General features: G+C 39.6%; 1 protein-coding gene across 3 annotated transcripts in view; it reads right to left on the reverse strand.

The window, feature by feature from the left end:
• LOC146311573 (myosin heavy chain, skeletal muscle) overlaps positions 1-22639 on the reverse strand; it is an 81727-nt gene that overhangs the window by 47847 nt on the left and 11241 nt on the right. The window contains exons 1-3 of one of the 3 annotated variants that reach the window (XM_084740663.1): positions 20606-20946; positions 4442-4669; positions 480-584 (exon numbers count right to left, since the gene is read on the reverse strand). In XM_084740663.1, coding sequence (XP_084596789.1) covers positions 480-584; positions 4442-4669; positions 20606-20941 — 669 coding nt within the window. In that variant the 5' untranslated portion in view covers positions 20942-20946. Of the gene's footprint in view, positions 1-479; positions 585-4441; positions 4670-8690; positions 9418-20605; positions 20947-22639 lie in introns of those variants that run through there. The other 2 variants (XM_084740664.1, XM_084740665.1) reach the window with 2 other exon arrangements.

Genomic DNA, 22639 nt, shown 5'->3' on the forward strand with positions numbered 1-22639 from the left:
TGATTACACCTCCATAGTTAGTAAATTTTGATTGAAGGAAGTTGCAAAAATTTAATCTAAGAAAGATATTACAACTGTTTCACCACAAATATATCATGACTTTTTCCTCGCTGGTGGTGCCCTTTTTTTTGCACCCTGCCCCTCAGATGGCCTGAGTCCACCACTGCTGTTTGCCCAGCATCATTTTACAGTTTGCTTGAAACGCTGCCAATTTTAAATTTACTGGCCATTCTTCCATGAATGGAGGACACTACTCAGCCTAGGCCTGGACAATATGACCAAAAGCGATCAATTTGATTGTTTGAATTTTTTTAAGCCATGGACAATTACAGACTTTTCATCCCTCTAATGACTATAACTTTATAGAAGTACAATACTAAATTGCTGCAATGGGCCTTTAATACTGGATCACTGTCCACTGTGCAGAAATATCCTACCCTGAATATCCTGAACTTTCACATCCCTCACTGTGCTCTCACCTGGCTGAGCTCCACCAGATGTTCCTTCTCCCTCTGGAGCTTCTGCACCGTCTCGTCCTTCTGTAGAAGCTGCTCCGACAGCCTCCGTACCTCGCCGTCTGATGACTGGAAAAACAGACACAGAGGTCATAAACAACGTCATGTCGACGCGTTCTGGATCACCAGACCAATCACTGAGACTGAGTTGCACCAAAAAACATTAATCTAAGACTGGTTCTAATCAGAGTTTAGCAAAACTAGGTTTTAAATGAGTAAAGCTCTGTCACACCATGAAAAACTCATCTCAGTTTAGTTAATCCAAGTTTGTAATGGTGATGAAAACCAAAATAAAATGGTTTAACAAAAATGGACATGTTTGGACTGCTGTTAATTTTCAGTCTGATCTGTATTCATACAAAATGTTACATTGTTTTCTGGCTAGCTAAAGAGTTAACAAAATGTGGCACTGTTAGATAGCTACCTAAAACGTAAAAAAAAAAAAAAAAGTTACATTGTTTGCAAGCTAACTATTGAGAAAACATTACATTGTTTGGTATCTAGCTAAAAAGTAAAAAAAAAAAAAAAAAGGTTACATTGTTTGTTACCTATTTAAAAGTTAATAAAATGTTATAGTGGTTGCTATCTAGCTAAAAAGTGCAAAAAATGTTATTTGCTAGCTAGCTAAAACTTAAGAAAATGTTACATTTTTCTATCGAGGTAAAAAGTACAAAAAAGTTACATTGTTTGCTAGCTAGCAAAAATTTAATAAATGTTATAGTGTTTGCTATCTAGCTAAAAACTGCAAAAATCCAATATATTATAATGTTTGCTAAAAAGCTTATTAAATGTTACATCTACCCAGCACCTGACATCTTCTGGACATCTATTTTTGGGCTAAATGTGGCTGGGCTGTTATGGCTGTTAGCCCAACAACAGACGTTGAAAACTGGGCTAGCTCCCAAACAATTATTGTAGTGCACACAACACACATTATCATGCAAATTTGTTACTCAATTTCTGTATTGTGATCTCATTTTCATGACAGCATTATAGCTAAATGTGGTCCGAAGCAGATGTCCAAAATTGGGCTAATGTGACGGACTAAACACGGCTAAAAAGTAAGTTAGCCTACTATTGCTTGGCAGAGAAGCTCTATGTTCTCCTTTCTTGAGAAAAACATCTTGGCTGAAACTGGACTGAAAGAAAGAAGAGACGCATCAAAACAAACTCAGCTGGGTTGAGTTGGTCCCTTAACTTTCTTTGCAGACTTTGATTATTTTTTGCATAATCTGGCTAAAAAAAAGGCAGATATTTTAACAGTTTAGCATCCCCAAGTGTAAGTTAATGCTGGATCACATTTTAAACTGCAGTTTTGGTGCAACAGAATTAAACTGAATCAAGTTTTAGGGTGAAGTTGGCGCATCATAATCTAAAGTTAAACCATGATTTGATCGGGTTTCAAAATTAAGCCCTAAACCCAGCCTAAAAGAAGTAACATCTCTTTCTGCTTACACAAGATTTGTTCTAATCTAGCTCTGCTAAAACACTTCGTTCTGTGGTTATTAATGTTTTCCTCTTGGGCAGGCAGCCATGGTGGCTTGTGAATACAGTGGTTTCAATCTGCAGGCTTTGACTTTGCAGACGCACCGTAAAACAATTATCTCCTTTCATGACAGAAACAGATGTCATTATTTTGCCTCTCTCTTACATCAAAGCTTTATTTGCATGTGGACTCCTGGCTCCTATTGAAGACATGAGGACCTAATGAGACAAGTGTGATAGTTTAAACTCTGACTGCAAATGCGAACCAGCAGACAGCAGGAGAGATATATGGTGGTCTCAGTTCGTACGCCTTTTCTTCAAAAGCAAATATCTGCTTTACACTAAAGTCGGGTGATTTCCGCTCTAAACTTCAGCTTCTTTGGATCAAACGCGGTCATAATGACTGTTATGACAGCATACCACAAATATTAGACGTGGTCACGTCATTTTTTTCAAAGCCCTATGTCAACTCTGCTATCAAGCAGGTCTGGTCTTGTTGCATCTCACAGTTCTCTCTTACAGTATCTTTTCCACGTGGGGGACCAATTACCCAAGAAAACCCTCATATACCCAGAGGATCGGGTTCTTAACATTGTGACCCAGATCAAATTAATCTGCGTAAATTTGCAGAGGCTAAATCAACATCGCCCTGCACCACTGCTAACTCCATTTCCATCCTCACATGCAATGTTTTGAGTACAGTAGATTCCTGTGGCATTCCTGAACAAAGATAACATCATAATCCTTTAATACACCTCAGTGGAACAGATAAAGGTGTTTGGTGAGGGGCTGTAATGGAGATGTCAGAGCAGCCTCTACATGTTAGTGTCTACACAGAGGAGACAGTGCTTCATCGTGGCAGTCAGGTAAATTTATGACGCAAAAGTAGGTCAATCTGAGACAGACTATGGTTACCTGCTCTGTAATATGTAAACCTTTTTTAGTTTCCTTTAAACATAGGTCTACCTGATACTTTCTGATACTAGACACTCTTGTATTTGTATCTGAACTACAAACTTGAGGGGCCCAATGCTGGTAATGATGGAGGAGGACACCACAGCATTTACTGTCACACTGTGATCTATCAGCAGTGTTTGGGAGTAACAAGTATCATGTAACAGTGTCAGGTAATTAAATTAAAATAAAAAATAAACGGAACCGTAATCTGTTACAGTTAATGAGAAAAAGTAAGCCGATGCGCATTACAGTAACAGGATAAAACAGATAGAGGCTTACAAAAATGCACAAGGGGAGTCATGGATATATTTTTATATTAGCTGGCGCACTTATTAAAGAATCCGTGTGTGACAACATGCACTGACATTATTTTGCAAACAACACAAGAACATGACAGGCTGTCTAAAATGTCTAAAAATCACCCCAAAGCTAACTATGATGGAAGCACAGAAAAGTGATGGAAACAGAGTACGGGTGATGCGCTGTCAGCCGCTTCAGCGCACAACAGAGGGTGCGGGGCAGGTAACACCCTGCAGTGGCTGACAGGAGAGACGCTCTGCAGTTCGCTGGGACTTTACACTGATCTATAAGCAAGAGAACGGACACTTTCAATTTCTCTGACTGTGTGAAATCTGATGTTTTCACACCACAAATGAAAAAGAAATGAGTTCAAATGCCTTCCTATTAAACTATACTCATGCAGGCTGATAGAGAAGTTTAGTGTGGTGCTGAACTGAAAAAAAAAAAAGATTGCAAAATAGCAAAAAATATGTGATTAAATTACAGTTACAGATCAAAATGTTGGTGAAAGTGTAGAATATAACTGTTGGTTTGCATCTTTTTGCTAAGTAGGATCTTCTGGCATATTTCAGGATCAGCAACGCCATCAAGCTTAGGATGGCTTACGTCTCGACAGGCTCCATCCATTGGTCAGTATGCACTCTAATTTTGAGCATTATTTTTGATTGGTTCTCGTTTGAACTTGCACCACCTCTCGTCAGCCAATCAAATCAATGCACATTGCTCTAGGCAATCTGAGTCTGCCAGGTCTGCGACCAGCTGACCACATCAAGGCAACTGTCCATGTTGTCGGACAAGAACACCTCTCAGTGCTGGAAATTTCCACCGTTTTTTTTTTCTTTTTAAGAAATCAGAAAACACCTCTGACATTACAATACAGTGTGAACATTTGTTTGTTTGTGCGTTTGAAATGCTTGATGTCAAATCTGAGGAAATGTCTGTGTTTAAAATGTATGTTTTTTGGGATTTTTCAGTTTTGTTTTCCAGTTTAAGACATTAGTTAGAAAAGTAATCAAACAGTAATCAAATATTATGAGTTATATTACTTTGATCATGTCATTAAAATGCTACATTATGTATTATAACATATACAAAAGAGCAACTTCTGTGCTCCTGTGTGCAAATTGCAGGTAAAGTTTGGGCATCACAGGTTATCTGTTAGTGAAGCTCACGTCATGTTCTACCTGTTTGTCCTGCTCAGCTGCAGTCAGGGCGCTCTCCAGTTCATCTACGTCCCTCCTGAGGCTGCTGCACTCGGCCTGCAGCCGGTCCCTCTGGAGGGCCAGCTGGGCTGAGCAGGCCTCCTCCTCCTCCAGACGGTCTGAGAGCCCGGACAGCTGCCGCTCCAGCTCACGCCGGGCCTTCTCCAGCTGGACACAGTGCTGCTCGGACGCCTGGGCACTCTCCTGCTCCTGGAGGTCAAAGAACACAGAGAGAGTTAGGTGTGGATCTACGTCTGTTAATGTCCCTGTTATTATGTCTTACATACAGTTTTTACACATAATATTTCATATATATAGATTTTTTCTCAATCATCTTTCATCTTCATGGATTTCAGTTTTTTGATTGGCTCAAATTCATTTTGTGCTGAACATGTTATCATCAAGTATTCTTCATCCAGTTCTACTGCTGTATTTTACACAAATTTGTGTTCTGTTGAATCTGTGGAGCCCAGTGCACCTGCTTAAAGGTCCAGTTTTTGTTACAGTTCTTTCACCCATAAGATTAGATAAATAAATTTTATCTTTAAAGGTGTAAGAATTGGCCACGTATCGAAGGCCACTCCAAACAAACAGAGTCCAGCATATCACCAGAATACTCTTTGCTCTATATATAGCTGTAGCTATTAGCTTCCATTAGCTAGGAAGCTCAGTTAGCTGTGCTCAATTAGCTGACTCAAGTCTGGACAGACCACAGCCTCTGAGACTGTCGGAAGTCAGTTTGATGACAGTGTTTGAGGAACACAGTACTGAGGTGATTTACAGCAGCTCCAACCAGGACTCCGACTCTGGGAACGACAAAGACATGGCGGGTTCAGTTGAGCATCAGCACCAAGAAAAACCTGTGTGTAGCGTCAGAATATACTCTCATTCACGTGAAACTTGGTGAATTGAGAGTTTCTTAAAACTAAACCAGAGTTGGTCGTTGTTGGAACAAGGATGATTTTGTTTCTGTCAGTTTAGCAAGGCAACGAAGCTCATCTTAACTCAGTAAAACAGAGAGACTTGAATTCAGAAGGTGATCAGTTTATTGTGGACAACATAACATAAAAATACGAGCTATACTATCAGACAAATGGACTTTCAGTCCAATGGGACTATTGGGGTTTTGGGATATTGGGCTGCTGAAATAAGGATTAGTCTCCATACATGTATGGCATTTGGAAAGAAGTACTGTACAACAGATATTGTCTAGTTTTTATGGTCTGTCTGATGTTGCCACTCAGCAGAACGTCTTTTACTTGGTGTATGTAGGAATATTTCCTGTCTTGACATTTTGTATATTTAGTTTCTTTCCTTATTAGACTATAAAAACCAAGAGAGCTTGTGAAAGTAGCAACCTTGCAAATCTCTGACTGCCTTTCTTGCATTTATTTAAACCAATCACAGATGCCTTGGGGCTGCAAAGCCCAGAATGCAGCGACAGTGTTTCTGGAAAATAGTGTAGAGGGGGAAGTTGTTTTGATGGATAATTAGCATTAAAATGACTACATCCCTGCAAAAGAAAAGCTAACAGCTGTTTGCTTATTTACATTTGCACCATTTGTGTCCCAGGTGCTAATTTTCACCATTTTCAGTTGCAGCTCAGAGGTTGTTCTTGTTTGCTTGGGACTTTGAAAACGTAGATAGTGGACATCGCAATGCTGCTTGAAGCAAGTGACCGATGGTAGGACTTAAACCGACAGCATGCATCTGGTGAGTCACTCTTAAATGACTGCTTGATTACCACGATTAGCTGGTTAGCATGCTGACTTTAGTAGAAATATGTGCAAATCAATAGACCATGTCCTTGACATAACATCAGAACTATAACTTCTTCACTTTGATAATTTGCATTCATTGCTGAAAGTTTTAAACTCAAATTCTGGGCATATCATGCACATTGCACCTTTAAACCCTTTTTATTCTATTCATAAATTCATGATAAAGTTTGAAAGCTCTCAATCTAAGACAACTCATGTTGCATTTACTTGAAACAAATTTTATTTAACATTAACATAATAGCATCTCTACTGCAAGGGAAATATTATATATTACAGTTTTATTCTTAAAATGACTACAACCATACTGTAAATACACTGTAGTTTAAATTGCAATAGGTGGGGAGATGAACTTGGAAATAGAGTTAAAGAAAAAATAAAGATTGAGGTCAAATGAGGCAGAAAAACTGGAGGGATTTAGTAAAATGCCAAGAGGTAAAACATTAAAATGAAGGGATTAGTTGAATAAAAGTGGCTGAAGCAAAGAGACACAATTAGTTGGTACAAAGAGGATCTTACCACAGGTTGCGCCACAAGATGAAACTTATCCTCCCTCAAGTCTGAAGAAACCTTCCCTTTGTTCATTTACAGTTGCCTTAATATAGTGCAGCTGAAAAAGGCAACAGGGTGACGTACGGCGCCAACTTGATAAGCAAGTTCTACCAAACACCAGCTCACTTAGTCAACAGACATCCATAACAGGAGTGAAAGACCTGATTGTGAGAGGCTGCTCTGGTTACTGTTACTTTCTTATGGACCAGTCATCATGGGCAAGGCATTTGGAACGAGCTAATAGCATACCCAAATATCTGGGCATTTGTGAAATGATCAGGCGACCACATTTCCATCTGCATTTATTTCCATAAAAGTACTTGGTTTGAGTTCTTTCCCTGCCTTTTCTGAAGCCTCCTCTCATCAGTTTTGCCCCTGCGCAAAGTTATTTGCACCTTTAACACTTTCAGAGTGGTAAGTGAACAGGTGTTAGCAGGTATGACAAGAGGACAAGATCAATCACTGCTTCAACACACAAGGGACATGTACACACACGTGTGCACGTGTCTGTGCATATGTTTAGGCACATGCAGTACACACACACACACTGAGGTTACACACAGGTTGTTGTGCAAACACTTGCTGAGGTTAGTGCCACTGTGGAAGCAAGAAATCTTGGCTAAGTGTCTATCACAGGCAAAAACATTTTTAATGAATGGTGCTAGACATGGGATGCAAACACTTTCTGGAGGATTTCTGAGTGCACATAGAGGTCAGACACAGGTGCAGCGTGTAGGAACTGCAAGATTTTGGCCACCTGTCAAATTTATCCTCCAAACAAATAGGGGGCGGCATACCACTAATTGCTGCCTTTGCTAGTTAGCTGTCCAGTTAGCTGACCAGTTAGCAGTCCACTCCAATCTGGACTGGTAGCTCAGAACACCAGGGGAGTGTTGCAGTGGGTGGTGGTTTTCAGGCTCAGGTCAAGCAGGATCCAGCAGGAAATGCCGGTAGGAACTGATGCCAGAACCAGAGCCAGGCAAGCAGGCAATGGAACTGGGCTCAGTAGCCTCAGCAGTGATGGAATAGGACTTCGTTATTTAATCGAATTATCACTATGATATGAGGTACAAAGCGGTAGTACGAGACGCAACAGGCTGGAGCTAGCTGGTTAGCAGGCTAGCTTCAATACATCTACTACAGTAGGTATCAAAACTAGAATGATTACAGACAGCATGAATAAGAGGAGCCAAAAACTGGTTACATTGGTGAGACGGTTCATTTAGTTCCAAGAAATGAGAAGTTATTTCTATAAGAAATGAAACCTAGAGGTGATAGTAGAGGTTCTCAGTCATTATGAATAGGCTTCTGGACTAATATTTACTAACTCTTTTGCTAGTTAGCAAAGAATGTAATGTTTTGTTAACTTTTTAGCTAATTTTAGCTAGAAAACAATCCAATGTTTTGTCAACGTTTTAGCTAATGTTAGAAAAAAACAATGTAATTTGTGACTTTTTAGATAACTTAGCTAGAAAACAATCTAATATTTTGTTAAATTCTTTAACTAACATTAGTTAGAAAATAATGTAACATTTTTTAGCTAATGCTGCTGCCAACTATTGTTAGCCAGAAAACAATGTAACATTTTATTAAGGAATGCAGAGAAGATGAAAGTTTCATCTGTCTTTTATTTTGATTGGGTCCCAAAAACACTGAAATGCATTTTTTTAATTGTCTCTAAATTTTAATTTGGGTGAACAAGCATAAATTAACTGATGTTTCAATACACTTGGATTTACTAAACTGTGATTAGCTTTTAACCGTGAAACAGAACTCTGCTTAATTTTAAATCTGGATTTACTCATTTTACACCCAGTTTGGCTAAACTCCAATTTTTTATTTTTATTTTTTGGTGCAACCCAGTCATACTGTATTTTTACAAATCAACCAGAGTTACCCACAGCTGCTAATCTGTGCTCCAGTGTGGTGCTGTAGCCATCCCAGTCCAGCTCTTCAGGTTCTGGTTCCGGTCCAGGATCTACGTGGTTTCCATTGGCTTCCTCAGATTCATCAGAGAGGGAGTGGCAACGCCGCCGGCGCCTCACAGACATCATCTTTAACTTCCACCAGTCTATACGCTCCCTTGCTTTGCAGACCTCACCTGTTTGGCAGTGTAGAAACTTGCCCGTCTGTTCTGACAGAGTTTCCGCGCTACTGCAAAGTTAATTATTCACTCCTCTGTCTCTTTCCTCGCTCGGAGTACAGCTGTTCTGCTTGTTCCAGGTGGGTTCCAGCAGGAGGAATTCACTCAGTGATGCTCCACTGTGCACTCTTCCTGCAGATCCTCTCTCTCAGAGCACATTAGCAGCTCTGCTCACCTTTCTTTGCCTTCCGCGCACTACTTAATCTGTCAGTCTACTTTTTCTGAATCCTCTCTGTGAGGCTTCGCTTTTTTTCTTTCCTCTTTTGCTCTTTCTGTCCTCTCAATCAACCATTCATCTACGTTTCCTCTTTTTTTTTTTTTAGAGACGCTGGTATATGCTAGTGAAATCCAAACATTCCTCCGTACACGCTCCCAGTCTGCCCACAGTCTGCTTCTGCTTCCAGTAACCCTACACAGGTGGCCACTGCCCGGTCCACACTTTTGCCTGTGTTTTACCACAACGACCTTCTTTCCTCACTTTTGTCTCCTCCCCCCAAAACAGGTGTCTCCCTCTACTTTCAGGGGATCCGAAGGTGTCCCACAGGGATGGCGGTTGGTGTAGAATGTCGGGTCAGTTGTGCCGTCCTGCCACAGAAACCCAGCAGCTCTCAGCTGCACCATCAAAGCCACACCACAGAAAGACAAGAAAACAAGGGCAGTACTCCAGAGTCAAAAGTGCCTTTTCTCCTCTCAGTCTACGTTATAATTGACATAAATGTCTTGTGCGCCCACGCCCACATGGTCCCCCCACAATGCCACGGCATTCATCTTTGTAAGAACAACGAGGCATATTGTGCTTTAGAATGAAGTGTGGATGTTTTTCTTGAATGAAGCCACCGAGACCCACAAAGACTAGACTAAGCATTTCCATATCTAGAGTTAACATCAAGCAGGGTCAAAAGATGAGATGATATGGAATTTAATAATCCCATGGGAAATGTGGCCAATGCAGCAGAAAACAGTAGAAAAAAGTCTGCAAATGCATGCTAATGGAGTGAATAAATATTTAAACATTGATAATTAACTTGCACTTTCACCAGAACATGTTAAAAAGAAAAAACATAGAATCTCAGTCAGGTGACAGATGGTGAAGCACCTACTGCAATGCCACCACAACTAACAGATGCAACCAGCACAGATTCACAAAGTTTTGAAAAAACTAAAATAAAGTGTTTATATATAGTATAGACACAGTTTTTTTTTATAAGCATACAATATTGTAATGGTATCGTAACTTAGTGTCCTGGGTTCACAAACTGTATGAACTTAATGAGGAAACAATAAATGGGATGATGAGTCCAAACTTCTTAATTTACACATTGTTATTTATTCAGAACTTTTTGTCACTTATTTGAAATCTTGCAAGCAAACAGATGGCTTTACAACAACATAACAGATAAGGAAAACTACATTTTAGAAGCTGAAATAATTTACAAAAAAAACAAAACAAAACAAAAAACACTAAAATTTATTCATCTTGTATCCTGTAACTTTAGTGGACAATAACATACGGGGTAGGGAATTAATCTGCAGATGCTCCGAATAAAAATGCAACCAAACTTTTCTGTGGATGTCAGTTTTTTGCCTAGCAGTTATTGATGACTTGTGGTCCCTACCAGCTGTTAAGAGGAGTGAGGAGTCAGCATACACTATAGAACAGAGCAGTCAGTAAAATAATAATAGGTTTTTTCAAGTGCAGTGGTATGACAAAGCTGCCATATTTGACGCACCACAACGGAGTGACAACGAAGTTAAACAACTGAGATGTGATTGAAAATTCCAGAAAAATCTGGTAACAAAGATAAGATTAAAAACTGTCCAACTGTATTATTGTTTGGAGAGTAGCATTATTAAGTCAAAAAAGAATGCAAAGTATGTAACATAGGAAATAGATGAAAATATGTGCCATATATAACCATATAGAGTAACTGTAGAAAACCTATAGCTACTGGACGTGCAAAAATGGACTTCTGTTCAGATGAATGGGTCTGCAGAGAGCCATACATTTGTACTTTACAGGATATCTAGACATAAAAATGTGTACTTTAAAAACTATCAACCTTTGTGATATATGCACTTTATCTTTATCGTGTTAACATGTATGGAATGTGCAGAATTGAGAACATGTGTTGGCCATCCATTTTATCAGAAGCTGCAGACAGAGAGGCCTTGTGTGGCTAAAATGGCAACCAAAATGCAAATGCAATGATGTAAAAGTGCTGTGCACAATTTAATTACACCACCAAAAGCAATTCCAGTTCATTCATTGTGCAGCGTTTGATAGTAATAGTGATTCTCATTCTAAACCAAATGTGGCAAAGCAGCCATGCACGACCTTTCAAAATTACATAAAGCTAGAATAACGCTGGATCTTAAACTGCCCCAAAGTGGACACAGTTATATGAGCGAGGATAAGAACCCTGCCAAATGCCACTGAGCCGTGGAAGACATCCAGTCACCAAAAAAACAAAAAAACACATGAACAGGATTTCTGAGAATTTAGATTGTTTTATTTTGACAATGTGGTCTGGGTTCTTGCGTGGAGAGGCAGCACAGAGAGATCTGTTCATGTAACTCCCACTTGAGCTGGAGAGAGCCAGAGACACTGAGCTGCCTCTCCAGACACCACTCATGTCCAACACCAACACGCTCAAATCTGACAAGCAGGCAGCCAGGGAATCAGATATGTGACTAATTCAAACACGCATCAGATTTTCTTTGTACCAATCCTGAGGCCTGGAACCAAGAAACACTATAAAGGAAAGCAAAGTTCCTGTTTACATTGCTGATGTCAAAGTCACATTCATTCATTCATCATGAGATCTGAATTGCCGTTGATACTGATTACAGAGTTAGAAGGTAATGTAAGGACACGGTTACTGTTGATGAAAAGCATTACAGGAAAGCCCTCCGGTCGCACAGATGATCTTTGGCTATGTTTGCCTGCTCCATGCTAAATGCAACCCATATTCTGAGAGGCAGAATTCATGATAGTACCTCCATGAGGAAGCCTGGCATTTAATTGCCAGCTGCCGTTTAACATTGTAAAGGCAAGATGAGTGATAACACCGGAGGGAAGAGGAGGTTGCGGGTTCAGCTGCCGGATGCTTTTAATCTAAGATATTTACTACGGAGTCTTGTAAAAAACAAGACTACAGCCAGTCCAAGTAGTCCAGTTCAGCTGAGTTCGGTTCAGTTAGTTTAGTGTTTCTATTGGAAAAAGTTGTGCGTGGTACCAATATAACCCTTCCATCTCCTCCTGTTGAGACTCTAAATGAGCTGAGCCGCTCTTAAGAGGTGAAGTTAAAACACACAAGTACCTTCTTGGATGCCCCTATGGTAGATAAAACATGATAAATGCCCCCTAGAGTAAATCAATCATCATGACTTTTTTTTTTTTTTTTTGCAGGTGCCCCATTGCATAAAGCTGGTGCCCTTTTTTTTTTTTTTTTTTTTTTTTCGGCCCTGTCCCTCAGAAGTCCACCACTGCTACAGACCACTGACTGGTCAGAAAGAAAAACAACAACCAGTCATCTTGTCATCTACACTCTGATGTAAGATTTCCCAAAAGTCTTTTGTCTTGCGGCTTGCAGCCTTTTCTTAAACAAAGCTTGTCTCATTCCTGTAATAATCAACCACATACAAAGAGAAAAGAACACAAAACATCCAGTGTCCCCCATTGCGTAATGTCTGTATGTAGTGTGTGTGTGTATTTAAATGAGTAAGAGAAAGAGAGAGGCAGGAAAGTGATGGTGAATGCAAACGGAGCAGAGGAAAAGTTTGGCAGTATGTTGTCAAGCTGGCAGTAAACGTACACTGTAGGTGTTACCATGCTGATGTTTAACATGGTCACCACATTTGTGTGGAGCATTAGCTTTCTAACATTTACTAACACTAAACACAATAGATGACAGGAATGTCACAAGTTGTAGTGCAGCAAAGTCCAAGTGTTATGTTGGCTCAGTATATCAGAATCAGAAAAAGAAATGACTGTCCATCTAAAAGCAATGGAAGTTTGTCTTTGATGTGGCTCACACAGGTACACACAGAATAAACACACATCAAAAGTTTTGGAGGTCTGGTTTGGTTTGGAAGTAAGCTATCTGAGAGTAAGAGTGGAGAACACAGGATATGCAACAGTTGTTAAGATATTTATGGGTCATAGTCCTTCTGAAATATAAAGTTTATGGGATACATTAAGTTTAGCAGTGAGCAGCCACTATGCAGCACCTGAGGACCAACTCCAGATTAAAACCAGCTCCTTGTTTAAGAGTGCTAACTTACTGTACTGTACTGTATTCTTTGGCCTACAGGCAGCAGTTTGATGTTCAGGAATTGCCAAGGACAAATCTACTCAGGATGGGCCAAGTATACAGATTTTTTAGCACAGAACAGCACATACTCAAAACATGAACACAATGGTCCCTTAGTTAAATGTCCTGTGTTTGTGTGACCCATCCACCCGCCCCAAATTCTCCACACGTGGACTTTCTTACTCCTTATACTATGTTAAAATCCCCGGTGTGACTCATACAGCCGCAAGGATACCTTGTGCATCTATATGAGCTGTCGAGGGGCATGACAGAACATCAGTATTTGATGACTTGGGAATGAGAACGGGCTGCACAGAACAGTCTCTGCAGCGAGTACATACATCTAGAGTATGGTAAGCCCCAAGGGGAAAATACTTGTCGATCAGTCACCATCCACAAGTGAGAATGCTTGAGTGACTTTGTAGCACTCTTTAAGGGAGTAATGATGCCATTTGAATTGTTTTTCAAAGTGCATAGCTAAAGCTTTTTCCTGGAAGCAGTTTGCAAACCTGGTACATGCCAAACTCACCAATTTTTTTTTGCGAGTATGTGGTCATAAACTATTGAAAGTGAAAAAGTGAACTTTTGACTTGATGATGGTGCTAGAAAAGTTATAAGACCACCAAAGTCACATGCATTCATTGCCTGTGAGCTATACATTTTCACAGAGATCTCATAGTTGCCAAAATCAAAACTTTTAATCTCACGGAGGCTCTAGTAGAAAGGTTGGGGGTCACCAAACTTATTAGGATTCACTGCCAGGTGACCATAAATATCTGTACAAAATTTCGTTGCAAAAAATCCAAAAGTGTTAAGGTATTTTCATCTAGGATAAAGCATTGGACCATCTATCCCTACAGCCATGCTATCAGCATGGCTAAAACATAAAAAGAAGATGTACAACAGCGAACCATCTGCAAGAAAGCATCTTTTTATTGAGAAAAATTACTCAAAGCTCAAAGCAGAGCAGAGAGAGTATAAAAAGTCAGAGTTCAAGAATTTAAACCTCAGATATAGCTGTCAGTGTTTCCCATGCAGTCAATCTCACAGTGTCTACATAATTTCTTGGCCTAGACGTTCACCCGAAACTCACCTCAAAGTTTATCTCTCCTGACCAATTTGTTCATACATTCAATTGCTTCCTTCCCTTGCCCTTGAACATTAAGTCAGTCTTCCATTCCCCAGCCTGTCTTCACCCTGCTCTCTCCTCCCCTCTCCACCCTCATTCATCTCCCCCTGCCAGTCTTTTGTCCCACAGTTTGCCTTGGGCCCCAGAATCTTCAGAGCCAGTCCAGACTGAAAGTTTTTCCACATGCAGAACTGGGGCATCTGGATAGCTCTGCAGGAACGCTCCACATTTATTTCCCATTAGCAGTAATTGAGGGGTAAACAGTGGACTTTTCTCTGTTTATATCCATTTGTACCAAAGATGGTCGGAACATCAGTAAAAGCAAAGAAAAATCTATTATTTTCTTCTTTTTCATGCAGTGGTAATCCTCAAATTCCTCATTTAATTTTGCTGCTTTTATTGGTGTTTCGTGCAGCACTTCTGAATTGAAGTAGTTCATCAGAGTGGGTGGTACTGTCACGTCTCTTTCCTGTGGTTTTATGAGTTTTCCTTTGGTGGCACTTTTTAGGCATGCTAGCAGCATGGCTAGGCATGGCAACCACTTTTTGTCCAGGATGAAATTCTGCACTTTATGTCCTCCTCAGGATATGATAGCATATAACACTGGTGAATCTCTTTTCATCTAACAGCATTATTAGGTCAAAGTTTTTTATTTGTACAACAACTGGTATTTGGCAAAATACCTACAAAACTAATGGCATTCCCATCAGCCTCAGCTGTACTTGCAAATGTTAGCATTTGTTAGCTAACCACACTAAGATAGTCAACGTGATAAACAGTACATCAAAGGTCCAAGTCATGTGACTTGAGATGATTTGCGACTCGCTCATGATTTTACTTGGACTTGGGTTCTTTGACTTGTAAATACATGATACCTGGCCCAACGCCTGAAGTAAGTTATTTAAAAAGTGAATCCATGAATCAATTCAGTTATGCTACTTGATTTCCAGTTGGAAAAAATGAAACCAAAGATAATTTTGTTCATTTGTGCAAAAACTATGCAGTCATCAAGCCAACAGTCAGAGATGCAACAACCTCCAACTTCATGCAACATTTGATGCTGCACAAAGAACAGTAAGTCGAGTCTCTGTTGTTAAAATGGCATTATATTGAGTGAAGAGCCCATTATGACTTGTTTAGGACTTGGGGCTTGCCTGTCTTGACTTGTGATGTGATTACAAAGACTTAAGACTTACTTGTGACTTGAAAAATAATGACTTGACCCCACCTCTGCACTATAGCTGCTAACCATCAGCGTATTAGCATTGTCACTGCAAAAATGTTAGCTAGCATTATGATTTAGATCAAACAAAACATTGAGGTGCCTTAGTACAGCTTAACAGCATTGCTATATACTCTAAAGCCATTTTCCACCTAAAGTACTTTTATTCCCAGCAATAACTTTTCAAGGAACCCAAAGGTTTCCACTGCGATTTAAAAACCTGCAAAGCATAGGCAAATTAGTCCACAAATGTATTAAAAAACTGCAGCTGTTTTAACAATACCTGCCATTTTTGCACATGACTACAAGATCAATCATCTCATCTGTTGCGTGATTTCTCCTGTAACTCTATCACTGCGTTTCCACTGCAGGAACCTTTCCCAGGAATTAGGAACCTTTGAATGAACTCAATGCATTTCCACTGCAGAGACTATGGTCGAAATTAAGTTCTGGGGAATCTGGGGATTTTACCCCCCAGAAAGTCCCTGCTTGGGGAATATTACTGTCCAAAAGTAACAAAAGAAAAACTGAGTTCCTCCAGAGATTCTTAGTCTCTGGGGAAAGTTCCTGCAGTGGAAACGTGGCTTTAGTCTTGTTGTGCTAACTACCAGCTTATTCTTCTGGAATATAAAATTGGAATCTTAAGATGCTGAGAGGCAGATGCTTCCAGTGAACCAAAATAAAACGTGGCTGTTAAAACATGTTATTAACTGTTTTCACAGCCTGGATTGTATCACTATAGCTTAATGGGCCTTTTTTTCTTTTTGGTTAAGAAGAATCAATTACTTTTCACGCATTTAAAAACAGTAAATCAAAAGAACGTTGGTCTGCCAGAGCAGTGTTGACCTAACAGGGCAGAGGTGCATTAAGGTTGATTAAGAAGCAGGAATTCATCGTACCCCCTCTTGATAGATGTGTGAAGTATCCCTCCAGCCTCAGCAAATGATGGGATAATGAGGAATGGGACAAACTTCCCTTGGAAAACTGGAAGGCTTCCTACAGGCAGCAGCAGCACTAAATAGCTCTGACAAGGGGTCACATTTCTCACTGCAGTCAAATCAGTAGGGCTCCAAGGTATGAATTATGCTGGCTGATCTGTCTCCTCCACAGATTAACTTCATTATTTATGGTTGGCTAATCTAAGCAGTGAAGAAAAGAAACAGTTGGAGCCAGAGCACACCTGGTGATTTCTATAAAAAGTCTTTTTTTTTAGTCTGTAAAAGGGTAATAAAAAGGAGTGAGGAGTTATAGCATTAACAATTACCTCTACTGAAATAAAAGACTTTATAAAAGAAGTATCTGGGAGAATGTAGGTTCTAGAGGGAAAAGAGTTGCAATAATTTTAAACCCACTTTAACCCTCTTTTAGACAGATATCAGGGAGGAAAAAGCACACATTCAGCGGTTTCTGACGGGAGCTGTTTGTTTTACGATAATCGACTATAAGTCATTGTACAGAAATCCCGTAATTTACTACCACTCTGATTTGAACTGACAGGACAGACATATTCAAGGTCACCGTATTCAAAGGCACATGCAGACAAAGATCAGCAGTGACACATGAATTTGTCATACGCAGACGGCAGTAAAATCCAGAGTGACGGTTTACGATGTGTTCCATCGAAGCCTTCTGAAGAGTCTGCTAAGGCACTCAGGACCAGTAATGACCAAATCCCGTGGGCAACCCCGGAGCGCTTTCCACAAACACTGGCAGCAGAAGTGCCGCTCCACACTCTCACACTAAATCCTCTGCCTCCAGGGGAGACTCACTAGAAATGGGACATCCACTCGCTCTTGGAAAATGAGACGGCCACTCTGACAAACTGAGGGCTGTCATCAGCGTAGAAGTTATCTTGAAGTTACATTAGGATCTGAATAAATCACTTGAGCTTTGGGAACACATAAGAAAATAATAAAGATCAAAAGGTCCATTTATGAGCTATCTTTGGTCATGAAGTTGTCAATATGAGACCTGAGTCATTTCTGTTCACAATATGATGGTTTAAAGGGTCGAAAGTTAATGCAAATTGAACCTTTGACCTTCACTTATATTACATTTTTCTTTTTGACAAAAACTGCCATTAAACAGCCAAAACCAACAATACTTATTCTGAGGCTCTCAATACAATTTCCCTATCCTGTCTGTGGCACTTATCCTGAAGCTCATTTGTTCCAGTGAAGATGTAAATCTTAAAAAACCGGTCACAGCTGGTCACAATGTCCAATATTTATTCTCCTTTTAGCTCTGTTTTGGTCTCTACCAACTCCCAAGGCCTGCCAACCAATTGTGGTTGAGGTCAACTAGTTTATGATCTCACACAGACAGACCTACCTCCACACTTTGTTTTAGCGTTGTCAGCCAGGAATTGACTTTTTTTCCTCAATGTCCTGCAGCAGTCCAGTACTCTACTTTCAGGTGTCCCAGACTTTACAATCATTGTCCCGGACAAATGTTCTTCATTTAACCTTAAGATAACAGTGATGTTGTACACAATTACATACATTTTAACAGCATAATTATTGATTATTGATCGTGATCAAAATGCTGCAGCTCAATTAGCATGTGTAACCTTTCTGGAATAAATACCATGGCAAAGCAACCCAACTATTACATACTTTGCTCTGATTTCCAAGGTTACAACATGTTGGGAAAATACTACTCTACTACTAAATAGACCTGTACATATGAATGCAGAATCTGTAGGCATATGGGAATTCCTGTAGGAATGCTAAATCATTGCCAGAAGATAACCAATTAGTTCAGAGATTTGGACAATACCGACTTGGCTGCCCTCAGGTCTAACATTACTGCTGTTAGCTTGATACAGTAAATTTTTATGAGCCAAAAATAGTACAAAGATGCAATCCCTTAGATTAAAATGGCTATTTCCCTCTAAAAGAAAAGGTAACAGCTGCCAGGTTAGGGTTAGGGCATTGTCATTTGCAGCATGTAGAGTGCTAGCTCAGAGGTTGTTGTTATTGGTAACACGTAGATAGTGGGAGTTATGGTGAATGTTACCTGAAATACGCAGCCATTGGTTGGCTTATTCCAACAGCCTACTTCTTGGAAGTCGGACTCATTCATATACAGTGGGTAAATTGGACCTATATTACTATGTATTTCTGCCCAACTACACAGCAGATGACCATATTTCATACTCAGTGAGTTTTCAGGATTTTTTGCTGTTCGCCACCGAGAGGTAGTTAAGTCATAAAGTGTGTGGGGAAGCTCAGGTTGCAGTATAATAGTTATTGAAATGTCTATTTGTCCTGCTCTTTTTAATTTGCTAACACTTGCTAACTTCTTAGCATACTACTCAGTTTGTCTGGGAAAATATAAACACAGGCTTGTTTCGTCTCATTTCAAGAATCCAACCTGGTGGCGACCATTAAGAACAGCTACATAAAAATAACCAATCTTATATAGGTCATATGGAGTGAATTAAAATGAGACTTTAATAATCAGTTAAAAACCCCATTGTGAGTAATGCAAGAACTGCTTCCTGCGAGTTCTACCAATCATTGCAGTCCCCCTGCACAAACATCATGTATGTCTTAATGAACCAATTTAATGCTTACTTCATTATTCACTTTCTTTTTTTGTTTTTTTCTTTCTTTTTTTAATTTTACCACTGGTACTGAAAAGAACATGGCATTTGCTAGTTTTACTGACATTTCTGAATGCTTTACACACTTAAATATTTTATAGGTTTGTGGTGTTTTGAGTGAGTTTGAACTCCTTTAAGTGAGAATTTTTGTAATCCCGAGCCTTTCGGTAAGGAACGCTCAGAACAGAATGTGGTTTTGTTCTCCCTGGAACAAGTTGCCTGTAATTTGACTGAATTACACAAAAGAAATCTCAGCTTTCTTTTCCAATTTTCACTACCTCCTGCAATTTTATTGCAAATAAAAAGCCCCAAAACATAGCAACATCCCTTGCAACTTTTTAGAAAGCTGCTGTAAAATCATTCATTTTAGGCCGCGACAATCCCAAAAACAGCCCACGAAATTCTGAAAGGCACTTTTGTTGCTGTAGATGTTTAAGGTTATGCTAATTTTAAGTACTTAATAACTGGGTTGTTTAATTTACAGCAATGTATCATCTTCTATAAGAGACCATCATACGTTTGCACTTTTTGAGAATTTACAGTATGTTATCATAGAGCAAGATATATATTATATATTGTGGAATTGCCTAAAAATATTGAATATAATTTTTGTTAGGCCACATCGCCCAGCCCTAGTGAAGAGGGACTGCAGCGCTGGGTCTCTGGGTTTGTCACTGAGTGTCCCTTTTTCACATTACACATAATTCTTTGGTCTGTTGTTCATATAAAAATATTAGTGCAGCTTTAAGTTCTCATTAAAATGGAAAAATGTCATTGTTTTGCAATTGTTTTCAAAAATCAGCGACAGACCAAAACTTTGATCTTTTTAGCAATCTAATGAAATGTGCTGTATTTATGGACTGAACACTCCTAAACAATAATGCGGCTTTGTACTGTAGTTCTCACAATAAAACTTGCGGTAACACCTCCTCCCCAACCAGAGGGGATGTGCCACTCAAACAGCCCTCCTCGCAGTAAACCAATCAGTCATAAGGCGCGCCTCGGGCCAGGAAAACAGCATGGTGCCTCACAGCGCTGTGACAGCAGCCTCAGTTAAAAACACACTTTGTACTTGCTCTCTCTCAATAAAACGATCAGCTGGAAAATGGTCAACACAGCAGTTAAAAAGCCACAGAGAGAAAAAGGCAGCATTAAAACAAGCTCCAACACAGTGACTGCCATGGTGGCTGCATCCCTCTCCCGCTCTGCTAAGGTATTATTATCCACTTAATTTCATCCACCCGGGGTTGGTATAATGACCACGTTCAAAATCCCTTATCGAGCAGAAATTCAGACTGCATCGCAAATAATGTGAGTATCAAGTTAGTGAAACAAAAGAGGAGTGAGTTTTTTAAAGGGAAAAAATGAGAGAAGATGCAGCAGAGCGGAGCAGCAGACTTACAGCTCGGTACTTAGTGGCCACCTCATTCTTTTCCTTGTTAAGCTGGCTGTTCTGCTCCTCCAGCTCGCGGACCTTGGAGAGGAGTCGGTCACTCTGCTCTATGGCTCTCCTCAGCTCCTCTCTCTCCCTCATCCCTGCCTGCTGTGTGTGAATGTGCTGCTGAGACGACAAGAGACCCGAGCTGGAAGAACGCTCACACACATGCAGATATTCACACATGCACGTAGAGAAAGGCTGATATTTCAGCTCTGCTGGCTGGCTGGCTGGCTGGCTGGCTCTCCGACTGCACTTTTGTCTGGAGTCTGCACTGTCTGAGCTCTCCCCTCTCTCCTCCATCCACTTCTGACACACACTCATGCACAGGCACACACACCACCACTCTGTCAAAGAGCTTTGCCCTCTTTAAAAGACATTCACATGCATGTATGAACACACGCACATGTACCCACTTTTCCTCCCCTCTCTGCAGACTGGCCTCCTGCTGCTGGCCTTCTTTTGCAAAAACTACATCAAACTTTCTTCCAGTGTAGCTGCATTGCTGCTCAGTAGTCTGGAGTTACAGGCCAGGTAATTAAGGATGATAAGCACCATTTTTTAAAAATGCAACATTAATATATATCAATGACAAGTTCATTATGACACCACGGTTGAGATTACTGGTGACCCAAAATCCAGGCCAGTGACTGCAGCTCATGAAACAGTCATGAAAGGTAATCTATAGATTTGTGCAATTGTCAATATTTTTCATGACATTTCAAAGTAATATTGTACATAGCATAAAAAGTCCACACAAGGAGAGAGGGCACACTGTAAAACGTTACTTCTTTTTGACTCAAAGAGCTCTGATAAGTTTTGGATTTTTTACTCAGTATGAGTTTTCAAAAGTTAAATGTAATAAAGGTAGTAATAAATAGTAGTAATAAAGTAGACTATCTCAGACTTTTGTCGGATCTGTACGTGTTGATTGAACTTGGGTTTGCAAGTAATGAGTTGAAAAAAAGAGAGAAAAAATATTCAAGGAGATGCAAGGAGATGGGAGCTAGAGAGGCTTTAAACAATAACAAGGTTGAAGAGTGGACATTGAAGGTGAGTAGTTATACACTGCAGATAGATCATATATTCAACACTTTTTGTGGTAAACAAAAAACGATTTGTGCCACAGGTGGAAGCAGTCTATGTATAAATATAGTTAGGTTGATGTAACTTGAAAATATGAGTTACAATAATACTGGAATGTGTGTTTGTTCATTTAAGTAAGATGGGTTTTCTTGCGTTAATAATACTATTTTTACTCACAGTACTGAAAGTTGAAACAAGTGATTAAAACTTCAATTAACAACTTGACAACTTAAGAACCAAAGTTGAGACAAGTAGAATGTTTTAGTTGAATCAACTTTATGAACTTTAATTTCTGAGTTGAACCAAAGGTTATCTTCAAGTTTAGCTAAAGTGCATTTTCAAGGCAGCAGCTGAACTTGCTTTTCCAAGTTAAACCAACTTGAAATGTCCAGCAGTGCAGAGTTTGGTTCCTGTGTGAGACCATTGTCAGTTATTTTAACACAAACCCAAATGATCTTTTTCTAAACCTAACCAGGTAGCTTTGGTGCCTAACCCTACCAAAGACCTTTATTTTGAAAGTCAAACCAGATGTTGCATATTAACTTCACCACCGAATGACCAACAGTGGATAATACATAATTTTATCATCAAAATGGAAAATTCCTGACTGCACATGAATCTAATAGACAAAATGTTGTAACTATTTCATTAACTGCTGTTATATTGTATCAGTAGTAGTAGTCGTACTGCTTTACAAAATTAATTAATCATCATTAATCATGTTTTTGATAAAAGTGTCAACTAATCCAATAAGTAATCATAAATCAGTGTTACTGGTCATCATTCATGTCCATGGGTTTTACAAATATTTACCTTAGTAAAATTACTGTTAACTTTTACTATGCAGCATTTACTTAGTTTAAAAACACTCCAAACACTCAATCACTTCCTTAAAAGTAACAGTTCTGGACATAC

Source organism: Lutjanus erythropterus, chromosome 17 (genome assembly GCF_056507025.1).
Source record: "Lutjanus erythropterus isolate fLutEry1 chromosome 17, fLutEry1.hap2, whole genome shotgun sequence".
NCBI lineage: Eukaryota > Metazoa > Chordata > Actinopteri > Lutjaniformes > Lutjanidae > Lutjanus > Lutjanus erythropterus.